Source organism: Calonectris borealis, chromosome 5 (genome assembly GCF_964195595.1).
Source record: "Calonectris borealis chromosome 5, bCalBor7.hap1.2, whole genome shotgun sequence".
NCBI classification, from domain to species: Eukaryota; Metazoa; Chordata; class Aves; order Procellariiformes; family Procellariidae; genus Calonectris; species Calonectris borealis.
Window position 1 is genome coordinate 8,763,720 of NC_134316.1, and position 17,694 is coordinate 8,781,413.

The 17,694-nt window shown below is 39.6% G+C and overlaps 1 protein-coding gene across 1 annotated transcript in view; it reads left to right on the forward strand.

Moving 5' to 3' along the window:
- The window catches only part of SYNE2 (spectrin repeat containing nuclear envelope protein 2), a 199,346-nt gene that overhangs the window by 62,753 nt on the left and 118,899 nt on the right, over positions 1-17,694 (forward strand). The window contains exons 35-49 of the mRNA XM_075150894.1: positions 850-1,050; positions 2,064-2,229; positions 2,991-3,103; positions 3,857-4,059; positions 4,437-4,556; positions 4,658-4,946; positions 5,717-5,886; positions 7,398-7,710; positions 8,334-8,498; positions 9,370-9,726; positions 10,232-10,366; positions 11,206-11,367; positions 12,737-12,883; positions 15,840-15,995; positions 16,381-16,637. Coding sequence (XP_075006995.1) covers positions 850-1,050; positions 2,064-2,229; positions 2,991-3,103; positions 3,857-4,059; positions 4,437-4,556; positions 4,658-4,946; positions 5,717-5,886; positions 7,398-7,710; positions 8,334-8,498; positions 9,370-9,726; positions 10,232-10,366; positions 11,206-11,367; positions 12,737-12,883; positions 15,840-15,995; positions 16,381-16,637 — 2,954 coding nt within the window. The remainder of the gene's footprint in view (positions 1-849; positions 1,051-2,063; positions 2,230-2,990; positions 3,104-3,856; positions 4,060-4,436; positions 4,557-4,657; positions 4,947-5,716; positions 5,887-7,397; positions 7,711-8,333; positions 8,499-9,369; positions 9,727-10,231; positions 10,367-11,205; positions 11,368-12,736; positions 12,884-15,839; positions 15,996-16,380; positions 16,638-17,694) is intronic.

The window sequence follows — 17,694 nt, forward strand, 5'->3', positions numbered from 1 at the left end:
AAATCTTCATCTTTTTGTGTTAACTTCACACAGCAAAGAATAAATCCTTCTCCACTGTTTGAGACCATGTTAGCCTACCTTGATCCTGTACCAGTTCCCTAAGCATCCGCTCCCAGTCTCTGTCAGATGCACCTTGAGCTTGACCCGGTTTGGCTATTTGTGTGTTTATCCTCAGCAGGCAGTGAACTCAGAGGAGTTTCACTGGGTAAAGTGATCTAAGGAGCTTAGGAAAGGACTTGGCAACCTTGTGCTGTGCACACTATGCTCCTTGAGAGCACCCTGAGCCCCCTGGGGTGGTGTTTCAGCATGTGGCCATGATCCCATTGAGTTGCTGTCTCATGCAAATCTGCGGAAGCCTTAAGGATAAGGTTAAGGACCTGTTGCTCCTTAGTGACTAGTCTCGAGCCCGAGCTCCCCATCTCTCTCTTGTCCTTGCCTGTTTTTTGTGTCACTGTGGGGAATTTGCCCTTGTGGGATCACTGCAGGGAGGTGTGTTACAGAGAGAGCTGGCACCCTCTTTTTCCTGGTAGCTGAAGCGCAGGTAAGGCCTTTAACCAGCTGAGAGTAGACACCGGAGTAGACTGACAAATTTATTAGTAAAGCAGCACCGGTAAATGCATCGCTAATAAAGATGAACTGGGATCATTCCTCCTCAGAAAAGCAGGGCTTAAATACTATTATTTTTCAATTTATGGAGTTGGAGGGAAGGAAACTGGAACAAGCTTGAAAGATTGAAACGTCTGGACTTCAGATAATTTCATTGCTTTTTATGTCTATCATGGAGTTCTGTAATATTCTAGGAAATCAGTCCTGTATAATTTCTTACATATGTTTATTTCCAACTGTAAGGTCATCAGATCATCTGTTGTGCAAAAAATGGAGCTAATCAAAGAGCTCTTGTCAACGAAGCGGGGGACCAGTGAACTCGGCGTGAACACAGCAGAACTAAAAGGAGACCTTGATCTGGCCAAGACACAGATTGGAATGACTGAATCACTTTTAAAAGCTTTATCGCCTTCTGACACCTTAGAGATTTTTACTAAATTAGAGGTAGTGTGCCACAAATTATGCATCTTTTACAATTTTGTTCATTGTTTCTCTCCTGGGCAAGTCTTCATAAGTGTTTCTCCTGTATATGTTGTAAACTGCTGGAATAACTCAAGTGAAGATCCTGGCTTGAATATTTTCTTAAGCTGTCAGAAACATGAATGAAAAGCTTGTTTTCACTGGATGTTATTAGATGTAGTTAGTTAACCCTTACAGCTATTAGATATGGTTAGTGATAGACACGACAACAGTATACCACCCAAGATATGTTAAAGCAGTAGTGGGGGTACTGGGTTGTATCTTTTCCAAGACTGGGTAATATACAGAGGTTGTCTTTGTGCCACCTGAGCCTGCCTGCAAGGGGAGCTCCCAGTAAGCAATTTAAGCCAGCTTTCCTTCCTCTTTGCACCAGGGAGAGAGGTGAAGAAAGAGCTGCTTCCTGCTTGGAGGTTCAAGGCTGGTGAGATTTAAACCTTCTGTTAAGCAGTGAGTGGATTATGCACATTCTGGGTGTCAGACCGCTAGTGTTTGGGGCCATGAAATCACAGGCATTGGAAGAAAGATATAGGTTTTAATTAGTTCTCCCAGCTCCCTCTAAGTTATCTTTCAATCAACTTGAAAGGGACTTGACATACAGATTAAGGCACTTAGGGGTGGAATAGTAATGGCAGCTATGGCATTGTAGCTTCTAGGTATTATACGCTCTGGAACATACTATATTACTGTGCACTTCACATATCTATTCTGTGTGATGCCAAAATGTGCGTGAGTGAATGTGTATGTATGATTATGTATGCATACAGATGTATACACTGCTCAAAGAGAGTTTAGTGCTTATATCTACCTATTGATTGCCTTGTTAATGTCAATATACTTTATGAAATTGTTTTGACACATAGGCAGGACTAAGCCCTTTTGCAAAACTCTAGTTTGTACTAAAGCAGCTCTGTACAGTGAACTTCTACTTGCACTTCAAATGTTGCTTTTTAACAGTTGTCCTTTTTTTTTCACTTTAGGAGATACACCAGAAAATTCTGCAACAAAAACACCATGTGACCTTACTCCAAGAAGAGACGGATTGTCCTGATGTGGATGAATTAAATAAGCAGCTTAAATGTGTCACTGATTTATTTAATAAGAAGAAACACGTGTTTCAAGATCACTTTATTGGTGTTTTGAACCGTAAGCAAACACATTTCACATTTATGTAGCTTTATAGGTTTGTATTGACCATCATAACCACTTAAAGATTATGCAATTAATTTATTTTTGGTTCAGTGTCTGAAACTGCTTCAATATCTCAAACTGCTTCAGGGTTCTGACCAAGATAAAGATTTGGATACAAATGGCTTTTGATTCCAACAAACCACTCAATAGGAATCAAAGTATTTTGTTTCTTATTTTTACATTTAAAAAAATAGGTGAAAGAAGTATAAAGCATAATTCAGGAACAAATGTCAGAACATTTAATTTAAAAATAGAGAAATCAAACTTTTTCATCTTTTCCAGTCATTTTTCATTTAATCTTAGTTACGAGAATGAATAGCATTATTAGTTACTTTTTGTTTTATTTTGACACAAGATTGTGCAGGTGTAGAATTAGGCCCAAAGGTAGTCTCATCTTCAAATAGTTTTTGAGTAATATTTATTTGTGTGGAAATGAGAAAAGTTGCCAATAGGCTAATTCAGGTCTTTTTTACTGAAACCGCTAGGTATAGCAGACTGTCCCTCCCAAGTGAACAGCTATGTTTATTGTCAATTAACGTTGGGTAAAAAAAAGTATGAACTGCAGCATTTTCTGTCACATGGTCTGTAGTGAAAAGCAACTTTTGACAGTAGCACTGGTAAATGTAATCACAAATTGTCTGAAATCTTCATGTTAAATAGGATTTTCTTTTACAGAATACAGTTAATGAAGAAAATTTGAATGTATCTTTTTTCAGGTCAGTGCAAGAATTTTAATGACTGGTTCAGCAGTACTCAGCTGTCTTTGAAGGACTGCTTTGACCCCTCAGAAACAAAACCGATACTGGAAGAAAGACTGCAGAGACTAAAGGTAAAGTATTAAAATGTTCTAATTTCTAAAGCTGATTGTTCCTGAAGGTTTACTTTTTTTTTTTACACAGGAGTCTATTCTTGGGAGTGAATTCACCTACAGTGGTTTTGGAACTCGAGGCTGAAAGAATTTAAAGCATTAGGACAATAAGTGGAATGAAAATAAAACTGTTAAAATGGAGTATCACTGTTCAAGTTCATACACAGTTGGGCAAGTGAGAGACAGGACAGTAGTTAGTGAAAGTCAATGGACTTTGACCAAGTACTTCAGCGTGCAAAGATGCAGAAAGTCAGATTTGTAGAGAGTAAAATGAAATTGGACCCCCATTGGACTCAAATGTGAAAACTTTGCATTCACTTTGATGTAGCCAGATTTTCACTCTAAGTCAGACAGAATCAACAGAAAAGAGATGGAAAAGCCACAACATCTGCAAGAAGCAATCACAGTTAAGCGGTGATGTCAGTGCTAGATCTGAATGCTGCTTGCCTATTTCTTCTGTGTGTATTTGTGCTGTAGAGAAGATGATCTATGTCGTCTACTTCACTTTCTCCTTATTTTACAAACAGCAACTTTTCTGTTTACAAGTGGAATAGTCAGCAAACTGTGAATTAATAAATATTCCTTTTCAGGAACTGGAATTGGTGTAGAAATTATTGGTGGAGATAACAGGAGTTGAAGAACTCTTGTAACTTAAATATCTATTATACAACAGCAAATTTGACAAATGCATCTTGTGTTTGTGCTCTTATCCAGCACTTCCTAACATCTGAAGGCAAAGACAGAGATATCCAAGAGGTTAAAACTTTATTGAATAAAGTGAAGCATTACTTGCCCAAAGCAAGCATTAACCACCTTAACAGCCGTGTGAGAGATCAAGAAGCAGAACTACATAGACTGATTTCCAAATGTCAGAAACGGGAAAAGGAACTTGGTGCTTCTCTCCAGCAGCTCAGTAGGTAGGGAACTAATGTAGTTTCTGACATTTTAATCACAAGTAATATAAAATGATTCATTATTAAACAGCCGTAGTGAATGGCAAACAACCTTGCTTTTTATTAAAGATGGTATTTTAATAAAGGGTAGTGAGTGTTTTGTTGTATGCTTCATGTGTTTTTTCGCTTCATAGCAGACTCAGTGTTATATGGGAGTATGTGCTTAGGGATAGTTTCAGTGACATGAACCGAGATACTTAAAGTTAAGCTTGTGCTTAAAACTTTGCTTGATCAGGCACATGATATTTATGTTACTTTTTCAGCAAAACACTACTGCTAGCAGGTTTTAGTTATGTAATGTCTCTCATTTTGACCTGCGTCTGTATTTATACTCTCTTTAGCCTTGAAGAAAGCAGCACGGTCTTGGAAGAATGGCTCACTGCTCAGGAAGAAAAACTAGAAGAGATCAAAAAAGATGAGACAAAATTTGAAAACTTCTATAAAACACTACTAATGCAGAGGTGTTGTTTTCTTTGGTCTCTATCTAAGAACTGTCTTCTAAAGAAGATTGCTCCATGTTGTTACAACAAATAGATGTTTATTAATTTTTTGTATTTTTCAGAAAACCATTTGACTCCATGGCTCAGCTAGCAAATTCCTTGAGGGAGGCTGGGCTGACAGAATATGAAACCATTTCAGAAGCCAGTGATCTTATTAGCAGATACCAGGCACTGATAACACATTTAAGTGAAATGGCAGGGAATACTGAGAGACTTCCAGTGGAAGGACAAAATTTTGAAGAACTTGCCCAGGATGTTTCTTGCTGGATCAAAAGGCTCAAGGAGGCTGTTAATAACCTGAGGTCACAGGGAAGTGAGTTGCCATCAGACGAAAGGATTAATCAGATAAAGGTATTGTGTTAAATGTATTCCTTTTCCACTTCACAGCTCATGCTAGCATCAGGGGAATGCTTGATGATTCGGTACCTCGTAAAAGATACTGTCATTGCTGATTGCCTGTGGTTTTGTGGCTTATTTGGGGAGGAAGGGGGGGTTGGGATTTTTTTGTTTTTGTTTTTGCATAGTTTATTACGCATGTAAGATGAGATTCTCTGCTGCATCTCTGGGTGGAGCAGCACTCAACTCATAAGATGCTGGTGGCCATGCACCTTCCCATCGTAGCCCACTCCAGAGGTGGAGAGGGAAGTCAGTAACATAGCTGGGGCATCTGGAGAGCCTCTGCAAAGCGTGTGGCTTCTCAAGTGTCTTGCAGTGCCATTGTGCTGGGCTGCTCCACTGCCTGGGTGGGTCTCTCAGGCCCCATTTGTGTCTCCTCTCCGACTGCTTAGGATGAGGATGCTGGGATTTACATGTTTCGTTCTGCGGAAGGGTAGTATTGTGACAAATATCTCTCCCTAAGATTTGGAGCATTTTTTTTATTTGTCAGCACAATATTGTCTTTGTTATGTAGAGAATAATTAATAAATCAGCTTCATTATCCCAGACTCTCTAAAACTAGATCATCTATCCGTTTATGTATCACTTATGTGATATATTGGAAGGAGAATTCTTTTGTCTTGAACAGCAGTGTACGAAATATGAAAAAAATAATTGGTAATACCTTTTATTCTGAAACCAAAAATAGTTGTATATGTACTGCTTCTTCTTCTTGTTTAATACAGGAAATCACAGTTCTCAAAGATGCAGGAGAGGACAAAATACAGAACATGGTAGCTCTAGGAGAAACTTTAATGAGAAATGAGAAAATTAAGAAGCCAGTGATTGAGCAGACTATTTCTGAACTCCAGAACCAGTGGGAAAGCACCTGTCAGTTAGCCACTGAATATAGAAGGTAATGTGGAATTTGCCAAGAGGCAGTACAGCTCACTTACTGCTATATCAACTTTCTTCTCTTCTTCCTCCACCAATTCCATTTAATTTGTGTTCTTTGGGGACAGAACAAGATACCTAGAAAAATACTTGTATTTCTGCAGTGTTGTGGAGGGGCAGGTCACAGTTTGGATTGAACGGTCAAGTGGGGGGAGTAGCCAGGAAATGAAAGGGGGGTGGCAGGACAGCTGATGGGGTCTGCCCAGCTCCCCTCAGATTCCCTTTTGATACTGAAGTAGCTCAGCTACTCTTGTAAAAAAAAATAAAAATATGTGCACCCAATGCTCCTTGTTTCATTAGACCGTGCAGTTGAGGGTGCAGTGATTTAACCACTGTGGTGGCCCTTCCCTGCAGTGTGGTCTGGGCTCTGTGCCCCAGGCATGGTCCCCCAGCATGGGTAGGATCTACCTTTGCACAGATTCGTACTGCTTCAGAAGAGAGTTTGGGGTAAATCCAGGAGGCTGGGATTTTTAAAAGAGAATTTTTAAAGCCTGGTTTAAAAGCACATCTGAAGAGATGCTCAGGACCTTGCAGGATCAGGCCTGTGAATAACAGATGCGACACGGTAATGGCAGCAGTGTGAAGCTGGAATAGAGAACTTGAAGGAAGAGTACTTAATGTATGTGAGGCTATGCTTTATTTGTCATTGCCAAAAAATACAAATCTTGAGGGGCGAAAACCAAAACACTTAAGCTTTGCTTTTGTCTTCGTTTATCCTGCTGTACTTTACAGAATTTTAACCAGACTTTACTTGTGTGGGATCATATTTTCAAATGTTGGCATTTACGTTCCATCTGGAAAATATCTGAGCTTCATTGCTAAATGCGAACATAAAAATGTTACTTTTGTCTCACTGATCATAGTTGCATATTTCCTGTGGACAAATGCAAGCTGTTTACCTGCAGCAGATCGGCATGCATGCTTATAAAGCACATAAATTGAAATCCAATGTCAAGGTCAGGAAAGTAGGTACTGGATTGTGCTAATATGACCCATATTACATGCTGGTTTTGTTGTCTGTATCTCTAAAACACTCCCCCAACCTCATCTCAACCAATGCAATGTGTATCTTCTACATAACATTTCCTTTCAGCAGACTGTCATAAGTTGTTGTCAAGGAAAATACATTCATAGCCATATTGTAGTTTTTAAACAGAACTTCTGCTGTAATGAAAAGCGGAAAAATACAGAGCATGAGCATCACATCTCAGATGCTAGAAACCATGGTTTTATAGTTAAGACGTTTAGTCACTTGTCCTGCATTTAAGTCCAGTTCAGTGGCAATAACTTCAGTGTTTTTCATTTTTGTCACCTTGAAAATTCCAGTCTAAAGCTGATCAGTAATTTAAAACCTGAAGAAAAATATTCAGTATGCTCAAGTTCATTCTAATGGTTGACTTGTTCACAATTTGACATTTTCTAGGTAATGAATAAAAATACTTTAATATTATTAAACGCAGTATTTTTTCTTAGCCCTCAAGAGCAACTTCAGTTCAACAGGGAGCAATATGAGCAAAGCAAAGAAGATCTGAGACTGGCTCTAACTGAACTGGAGAAACAGCAACAGGAGATAGGTTTTGCCCTTCAGCCTGGTTTGCAGGAGAAGCAAGCTCAGCTGACAAACTATGCTGACCTCCTGCAGAAAGCAGAAGACTTAACTTCCCGACTTAATGACTTGAAAAGCCAGGAAGATCACCTACAGGGTCACAATGGGGATCCCTGCTTCACAGAGGTGGAATGGTTGGAATTAAAGCACCAACATGAAAATCTGCTCAGCCAGCTACAGGTTGGAACCTCACTCTTATTCCTTATGAGATTATTGGTATGCCTGTTGATTGCAGTTCTCGCTGTTTGCCTGTAGTGTCTTTCAGCTGGCAAGTTTATGGGTAAAACTGGGAGTGGTGAAAGTTCCTCTGTAGAAGGGCAGGGAATTCCTCTCTCTCTCTCTTAGTGTGGGGGAAAAAACACTAGAAGCTCAAATTTTTCACCTCCTTATACTTTGCAGAGGGATAAATGTTTAAACAAATGAGACCAAGGTAAGTGTGAAGAATAACATTTTCTACCTGTATAAAGAGATTCAGATAGCTATAATATGAAGCATTTGTCCCTATAATCTCCAAGCCACTGTATTTTTTTTTCTTTTTGGAAGGATGAATGGCTTTTCCTGCATCTTGTTTGTTATTGGTTCCACCCAGTTTAGCGCAAATTGCATTTGCACCCTATGTGGCATTCTGCATCTAATCTTTCATCCATTCTGGATAGAAAACATCCCCTTTAGAAGTATGTTCTTATGGGAAACAAGCAAGTTTTTTGTGTTGCTGAGGTCCTGGAAAAGCTGTCACAGTCTGCGGATGAGTTATATTTGTTTGAGTTATGGTGGACTAATCCTAGAAACTCCTTGGTTTCCAGACCATAATGCAGACATTAGAAAATCATGTTCAAGAGCATCAGCAGTTTCGGGATATGGTAGCAGGCCTGAGCACTGAGCTGAAAACTGGCTCTGAGAAGCTTGCTGATTGTGAAGGTCCAGCAATGGAACAACCATCAGCTGAGCAAAACCAGCTGAAATCACAGGTATGTTGCAGGTTTTGCATCATGGAGAAAGCGGGTCCATGCCCTAGGGGCTTGTAGACACGATCACATTTATAAAAGAGAACTGCTAATGGTGTCAAACTGAAAAACCAAGAAACCTTGCTAAAATATAAAATATATGTGGTGTTCCTTTTATCAAGATAATTGTAGGCCTAAAACCACTCTTCACGAACTGAGTGGACCTTTACTGTCAGCTGAACTGAAGGTAGAATTGTCCTAGCTCAAGCATGCAGGCTTCTTCAATTTGGTTGGCTGGGTTTTTTTTTTTTCTCTCTGGGCATAATGAGGAAAGAGATCATTAAATTTGGTGTTAGTAAGTGTCTTTAAATTAGCCAGAGCGGACAGCTTAGGAAAATGTCAGAGCTAAGTTCAGTTTTAAGAAGCGTCCTTCATGCATAAGTAGACATACTTTTGCACTTTGGCAGAACGGATAATAGTCTTGTACCTGTGAGTGTAGAGAGCTACTGAAGGCTGTAACCATAGCTCAGATACGGATCACTGCAATTCCCCTTCCTCCAGAATTTGCTATACCTCTAACAAGTAAAAAGGAATAGGAGAGGGAGGGGATTATCTGTTCAGAACTTGGAAAGATCACCATGTACTTCACGGCATACTATCTGATTATTTTATCATTGTTGTAATGCTTATAGCTTCAGGTGTTCCCTGTTCATAAAAATGGCTGACTACTGGTTTAGTATTTGACTTTCTGCAGCAAATAGGTCTGCATGTACTTTTGAGCACAATTTGTTGTTCACAACAAATATTTATGATTTTAGTGATTGACTTTAGATCTTAGCATTAAGTATATCGAGTGAAGATACTTGTCAATAAAATGTTTTCTTCATGTTTAAAGGAACAACAAGCACCTCTTAGTCGATGCGAAGAAACGTTAAAGAAGATTTTGGTTTTAGCAGAAACTGTTAAACAAAACACCTCTTCACCAGGACAGAAGTTTAGTAAGGATGAGATTGAAACACTTCAGAGTGAACACAGGAGTCTGGAAGAAAGACTTGAAAATGTCAAGCAAAAGGAGGAAAATATTTTCAGTGAAGCCCTTGAGTTAAAAGATGAGTTTGGTAATGAAATACAAACGGAAGATAAGGCAGATACAATGCTGAAGAGAGAGACACAGATCACTTCTGATACTCCTGTCGCTGCAGAAGAGAGCCCCACAGCAGCAGAGTTAAAGGAGCCTTTGGAAATCCATGATGTGAGTATATTCGTTGACAATAATGACAGTGAAAGACTGGTTAAAGAGGCATCTGTCTCTCAAATGCTTTTTGTATATTGCATCCTATATTGCATCCTTAGTTTCACTGAAATCAAGCCTTCTGTAAATATATGTGTATAAATCAAAGATGTGGAGAAGAACTCCCTTAACTTTTTATAACAAGTCTGTAACAAGCCAGTAATATCTATTCAAAACTGCAGTTTCCCATTTAAACACAACCTCCTTATAGCTTTCTCTTGCGTGTAATTAGAGCAGGTATCCTTGGTCAGGACACAAGGGGAGAAGGTGTATAGATGAGAAAATTGCAGATACGCCTCTGCCAAAGAACTCTGAGAGCTTCTCTTAAACCAGTAAAACTTGTTTAGAACTGCAGCACAATATTTGTCCTGTTTGTTTTCATAGATAATAATTTTTGCCATTCAGAGATTAATGTTAAAAGACAATGTTTACACAAGCAGGTTTTCTTTTATATGATTTCTCTTAGGGTCAAGATGTAAATGGAAATATGTCAGAGCAAGACAAGCAAAATGATCCATTTTTGGAGGAAAGCAGCGTATTGTCAGACAGCCCATTACAGGGTATCCATCAAAGCAAGGACAGATTGGGGCAGGCTGTTCAGGTGCCTGACAAATATGTTCTAATACATGTCAGTATATATATGTGTGTGTGTGTGTGTGTGTGTTCACTAGAAATGCATATGTAATTCCTTAAAATCTGTAGTCTTACAGAGGCATATTTTCCTTACCTGATGAAAGGAATGATAGATTATGTTCTCCAAATCATCGCCTCAGCCCTGCACATGTGAAGTGTGCAAGAGATCAATCTTATGATCTCTACAAGCCCCCAGGGCTTGGACCCACTTTCTCTATGATACAAAACCTGCACCATACCTGTGATTTCAATGGGTTTTGCCACCCGCACTCACAAGGTAGGTAATGAGAGGTCGCTAGCCTGGAACCACCTGGAACCCCTGATCTTTAGGGGATGGGCTTCAGGACATTCACACTATAAATTACTTCACCTGTGCAGGGATCCTGAGGGAACGATTTGGAGAACTCCCTCATTGACCATTGAGTCATTGAGTGATAACAGTAGCTGAGAGAGATGACCATCAAAATATCAGAGTGGAAACTATCCATACTGTGATTTCTGGAGAAGGAGCAAGATCAATAGTTAGAGTTGCCAAATATGTCTAAGCAGAAACTTCTATGACAATATTAAAAATCATGTGAGCACTTACTCCTGTTAGGTTTGTGTGTCATAGTGATTAAGGTCCCGATACAGCAAACTGATCTGAGCGGGCGTTTCCAAGAGACTCTGGGTTTGGGTTACCTCAGCATTTTCCTTCATTCATTGAAGATAGAGTAGACAGCTTGTGGAGTGTGTTGTTCCTTAGTAAACTTAGATTTTGGACTGTGACTTTTACTGGTTGTAAACATTTTGTATTTTTCAAATCAGAGGGAGGCTGATAAAGAGAGCCCAGGTACGGACAAACATGATAGGATCCAAGAGGATATTCTGGACAATGCGATTCAGGGTGGTGAAGCAGAACTGGAAAGGCATCAGGATGGTGTTCGTATTGAAGGTGATGAAACAAGAAAGAAAACCCATCCAGCAGAGGTAATTGGACATGAGATTACACAAGAGTGATTGAATTTGAGGGTGTATGTACACAATTTAGTTGCAGTGGGGATGATATTACTAATAAATAAATAATAAAAACCTCAAGTTACGCTGAGGTATTTTTGCCTAATGTGCTGTGTACTTAGTATGTGTTAACTCTCTGAATCCTTTCCTGTACATTTAACATCAGTATGGAGGATTTTTTTTTTTTTTCATTACCATGGGCTGCCACAAAGTGGTTTGCTGAGGATATTGCATTCCAAGTCACCTGGACATATTGTGAAGCCTTCTTAACCATTTTGCTTGAAAACTGTTATTTTGCTTGAGTCTCTCTCATTTATTTAGATTTCTTATTTACAAATTTGCTTTGCACGTATGAGGCTGCATTTGAAATGCTGTGTCCTGTTTGGTGCACCCTGGTACAAGCAGAATTTCGACAAACTAGAGCAGTGTTTAGGTGCTGGAGCCATAATGAGTGGGAAGAGGCTAAGTTCTTGTGGAAATGAAAAGGTTAACGGGGGTCTCATTGTTGTCATCCCCTCCCTGAAGGGGTATTTCAGAGAAGACAGAGCCAGACTCTTCGCAGACCTTGAGTTTTAGCAAACTGTGTAAGATGCTGAAAGCAGGGTAGTTGTGATAAGGTGGAATACAGTGTGTACTCATGAGCTTGCTGAGAACTGGGGTAAATTTGTTCATTCTGGGTTGCTGGTGAGCTACTTTCAGTACATATCCTATCTGACTTGCAGCCACTAGCTCAGATATCCGTGCAGCATGGATAGGTCCCCAATGCTGTGCTCTCCACCATGGTCATGCTGTAAGGATTTGCCATTCTTTATTTTGTGTAGGTGGCTGTTTTATTTTATCTGTCCCCAGATGATAAACAAATTCAGTCAGCAAATATTTCAGCGTGTACATACAGCAAATCCCCGGGCTGCCCACGGGAGTATCCTGGCTGGTAATCGGCTGGGTGTCTAACCACAGACTCTCTGTCTACAGTACAAGTACAAGATTGGAGCATCAGGAAAAAGCTAAACCTTTTAAAAAATGCATTCAGGACTGCAGCCATGCATACACAGTTCAATGTCCATGCTTAGAATAAACATGAACAGTGTAGGTCAGAGGAGTAACACTTGAAATCTGCAATTTTTCTAAAAATTTATAACAGAATTACAGCACTGCTTCTTCTAAATGGTTTCCTTTGCCATAACCTTGCCCACAATAAATTATGAGATTTAACTGGTTTTCCTCATCTACCTATAATTATGGGCTTCATAACTTTGTCATCTCAAGCACTGTAATTACTACTCAGCAGGTTTGGTTAGGGCTTTTTGGTTACTTGTTTCTTATATTTTTCTTACACCAAAAGGAGAAATCTAGTGATGTCAAGAATCGGTCATATAGAGAAGATGTGGAGCAGGTTCAACAAAGGGTGTGCCAGAAGAGTCAAGTCCTGAAATCTGCAGCAGCTGAGAAAGATGGTCTGGAATCTAATCCCCCAGTTTCTGCACATGAGGTAACCCACGTTCTGTTATTCCAAGCTGCATTTGTCAGAGTCAGTTTCCACATGGGCTTCAGCTGAAGTTATAAAAGAAGAGGCAATTACTGTCGCATCAAAATCAAGACCATTGTGTATAGTTCTGCTTTATGTCCATTGTAGTTTTGAAGTGCTAGCCACATCATATTTTTCCATGGGTCTGTTCAAAAGAGCAGTTTTGGTTTTCAGAGCCATCATAGTCAGTCTTTGTTTTATGATATTTAGAGTTTCTCTTTAAATTGTTATCAATACAACTTCTTTCCATGTTATTATAGTTAGCTGTGATAGTCTTTGCCATCATAAGGAAGGCAGATCAGAAAACGGAAACCCAAGAGTGATCCAGTATAAGAAAATAAATGAAATAAAATAGAGAAAGGAGAATGAATTCAAGTTGAATGAATAACAAGGTACATTACTAAATGACATGACTAAGTCTATTCTTCTTTAAGAGTAAGGGTGTTATATCACAAGTGCCCCATGACTTCTGATCCTTGGTCACCACATTCTTAAATTGAAGGTAGGGCCAGATCTAATCTTCACAGTTAAATCTATAGGCAGGTCCACAGCTGGCCTGTCCATTGGCAGGCCTTACCTGGGACTTGCACATCTGCTCTAACTGGAAACCCCAACAAAATCTCCCAAAGGTCTTGGGAGTCTGGGGAGGTCCCTGCTGACTGGAAGCTAGCCAATGTTATTCCAATTTAGGAGGGCATGAGGGAATACCCAGGAAACTACAGACCTATTAGTCTAACCTCAGTTCCTGGAAAAATTATGAAGAAGGTTATACTGGGTACTATTGAAAAGCATTTAAAGAACAATGCAATCATCGTAGAATCATAGAATCATTTAGGCTGGAAAAGACCTTTGAAATCATCGAGTCTAACCATTAACCTAGCACTGCCAAGTCCACCACTAAACCATGTCCCTAAGTACCACACCTATACATCTTTTAAATACCTCCAGGGATGGTGACTCAACCACTTCCCTGGGCAGCCTGTTCCAACGCTTGACAACCCTTTCGGTGAAGAAATTTTTCCTAATATCCAATCTAAACCTCCCCTGGCGCAACTTCAGGCCGTTTCCCCTTGTCCTATCTCTTGTTACTTGGGAGAAGAGACCGACCCCCACCTCACTACAACCTCCTTTCAGGTAGCTGTAGAGCGCGATGAGGTCTCCCCTCAGCCTCCTCTTCTCCAGACTAAACAGTCCCAGTTCCCTCAGCCACTCCTCACAAGACTTGTGCTCCAGGCCCTTCACCAGCTTTGTTGCCCTTCTCTGGACATGCTCCAGCACCTCAATATCCCTCTTGTCGTGAGGGGCCCAAAACTGAACACAGGATTCGAGGTGCGGCCTCACCAGTGCTGAGTACAGGGGCACTATCTATGTGTCTGTGTATCCAGGGAGGCAGTGCCACAGTATACATTGAGAACGTCATACAAACAAGCAAAACATGTACAGAGCAATCCTGAGGTTTTCCTTAGTGTCAGGACACTTACTTTTCTGTGTGTTTTGATGCATTTATATTTCAGTCTGGTAAAGTGGATTTCCTCCTCACTCTGTGACAGCTTAGCTGAGTTTTTCTGCTTACTTCAGTTCTATGGCACACCAAAGTCTCTTAAGATGAAATCTTATGTCTGCATTGATACAACTGTTATGGATGTATACACAGAGAAATGGAAAAGTTCTCTGATTGACTATTTCATGAGTGGTCCCCTTCAGTTTTGACTGAAAATAACCAAAAGGATTCAAATAAATAGAATTATTCTTTTCTGATAATGTCTACAATGTGCTACACGTTTCCCACACTTGAAAGCATGTATATTTTGGATAACTCATGACCCATAGAGAGGCAGACAACAGTGACAGCTTACAAGTGATATGGCTGCAGGGATATCTGGCTGCTTCCTCGAAAAATAGTATCTAAAGTAGCAATACAGTAAGTTTATCAGACAAGAATTTTTTATTGTTACTCATTTTATATGTTGGTACCATGGAGAATCTCACACTGTAGTCTATCTGTGTATTTGTATGCATTCACTCACATGACGTCTATACATGGAACAGATCACAGTTTACACCAGATATAGACAGGTACTGGGGGAAGGGAAATGCAGAAGGATTTTCAAGGAATCTCCATGTGACTCAATAAGCCCGTGACGTTTCATTTATGTTGTTGTCTGCAATAGCTGAAGGTGATTTAGGGGATTATGTTTTACATCTGAACTGGGGCTGGCTAAGAACATCCACTTGGGCAACAACCTCAGCTCAGCTGATGGGTTGTTAAACCTGGTCACACCCCACGTGACTTGTCCTTCTGTCATTGTGGGAATTGATGGCGGTGCTAGGGACTGGCTCTGGATCCCCCATTCCCTTCCTTCCCACCCCAATTGAGACATGGCTCCCTAACGCTCTCATCTTACCCCTGATTTTGGATAGCACTTGCGGCAGTAGCACTTGCGGCACTTTGTGTCACAGCCAAGCTGCTTCATGCATGAGTTGCCCTGTGAAGAACAGTTGAAGAGATGGTCCTGGTGAAGAACACAGCAGTATATCAAGGCAGGTGTTGAGCGGAAGGAATGTGGGTGTGAGGAGAGGTTAAAGGTCCCTGAATGTGTAAGGAGGAGGGGGAGAAGAGAGGATAGCCCTGTGAATTTATCAGTAGCAGAGGTGGGTGCAGGGAAGATGTTATTAGAAGGTGGGGATATCAGAGTTTTGAACTTAAAATATCGGAGCAGTGCTGGCAAGCCAGGGTGACTGTGGAGGTGGGGGGTAGCGATGGAGGTTCCAGCCTCTGGGTCCTGGTTGACCCACAGAAGCTGTGAGGGAAGCCACAGCAGGATTTAGGCATGGCTTAAACACGTGAAGCGAAGTGTTGCAGTCAGAAAACTTGTTGGTTTAGGACCTTCAGAAGTAAGAATCCTGTTTTGCATTGTAGGACACAGGTGCAGAAGTGGTTGTCCAGAAGGAACTATTTCCTGGAGTGCAAGTAAACACTGAATATTTTGAAGAGGAACAAAAGGTCAATGAGCTGAAAAATGAAGTGGCTGAACTGGATATCGTGCTCATAAATGAACAACTAAAAGAGCTGGAGGTATGGAAATTGCAAAGCCATTCCTCATTGTTAATGTAGTGATACACTTATAGAATTATGATTCACTTGGGCAAAACAAAATTGTTGCATATAGACTTATCTAAGGTTTGACTGCATGATTAGTCAGTTTGTCTACCAGGTAATCGACAAACAGTGTGTCTTAATGCAAATATGTCCACGTAAATACCGTATTTTATACTGCTCTTCTAGAGTGCAGTATTAGATAGACCTGTGATTGCGTGTGTGCTTCCATGATGTGCACAGGCATGTGACTGAGCAAGCATATGTTTGTAGATGTATCAGTATTTAATTGTATTTTGTGCTGAAAGCTGAAAGTGTTTAAGATCTTCTTTTAATCCTCTCTCTGTGGTGGGCTTGATTGTAGAATTTACAAACTGAACTGGAAACATGGAAAGCAAAATCTTTGTGTCATAGTCAAGAAGCGTTTCCCAATGCAACAGGATCAAACAGAGCAGAGTTGCAAACCACAGTGCCCTGCTGGGACAGGCTGCTTCAAGAACTAGATGCTGTTAAGGCAGTGAAGCAACAACAGTACTGTTTAATTAATGAGTACCAGAAAAATCTTTCTGCTGCGCAGTCCTCAATGAAAAATTTGTCAACAGAAAAAGATAACATAAAAATGTAAGTATAGTTGAGGGTTTTTGTTAATAGATTGCAGAACAAATATGGTCCTAGACTGAATTTCATTCCATACTTCAGTAATGCTTAGACAAGAATACAGTGTTTTATCCATCTCGTTAACGTTAGGTAGCAAGAGAAGTCTCATACGTTTGTAAGTTTAAACAGCCTTAAACAGAAGCATTTCTGGTGGTTCTCTGCTATCCCTCATCAACATCTACTCTTTTTATTTTTTAGGTAAAACAAAGAAATGGTTGCTATGCTAAAAACCTGTATAAAAGCCATATTAAAATATTTTTGCAAAAATATGGCAGATGTGAAATATTAATTTTTCTTTAAGGACTCATCAGTTCTAATTTTTCTGAGTAAAATACCTCATTACTCTGAAAATTAACCTTATTTGATAGGAAGAATTCTGTGGCAATAAGTCTACAGTACCAACTCAGAAGTAACCAATGCACACAAAATATTTAGTACCTTTTATGAATTAGCCTACATTAGTGGAACTAGCCTATTGGTCACAATAATGTGTCACAAAAAAAAAATTTATAAAATTGTTAATTTACAGCAAAGAGATTGAAAAAAATTGAATTGGGAAAATTACGTGGGAATTTCAAAATACTCCTGGAAATAAAAGATGAGTAGATAAACTCCTCCAAATTAATCTTGAATGAATGGGAATTTTTGAAGTTTTTCTTATAACTAAGTTTTATCTTCATTGTAAATCAGAAATTACTGTAAAATGGTGTTAATTCACTTAGAGATGACTTAACACTATTGTTGATTTTTAAAATTGTATTTATTGTAACTTTAAAGGGAGGCTACGTTCCTTTAGGAAATGACACATTCTATATTAGTATATACTGCAATTTTAGAGAGTATACATTAGAATATACCTTTCCTGCAGAGATATCTAGAAATAACTAATGCTGTACAGATGAGCAAGAAATAATGATACTGCAACGGTGGTTAGGAAATTTGTGAGAGAACATTGAGAGATACATGTGATTAAGTGAATAAAGTGAGTGAATCATTTTCTAAACAGTGAAATTCTCTTTTT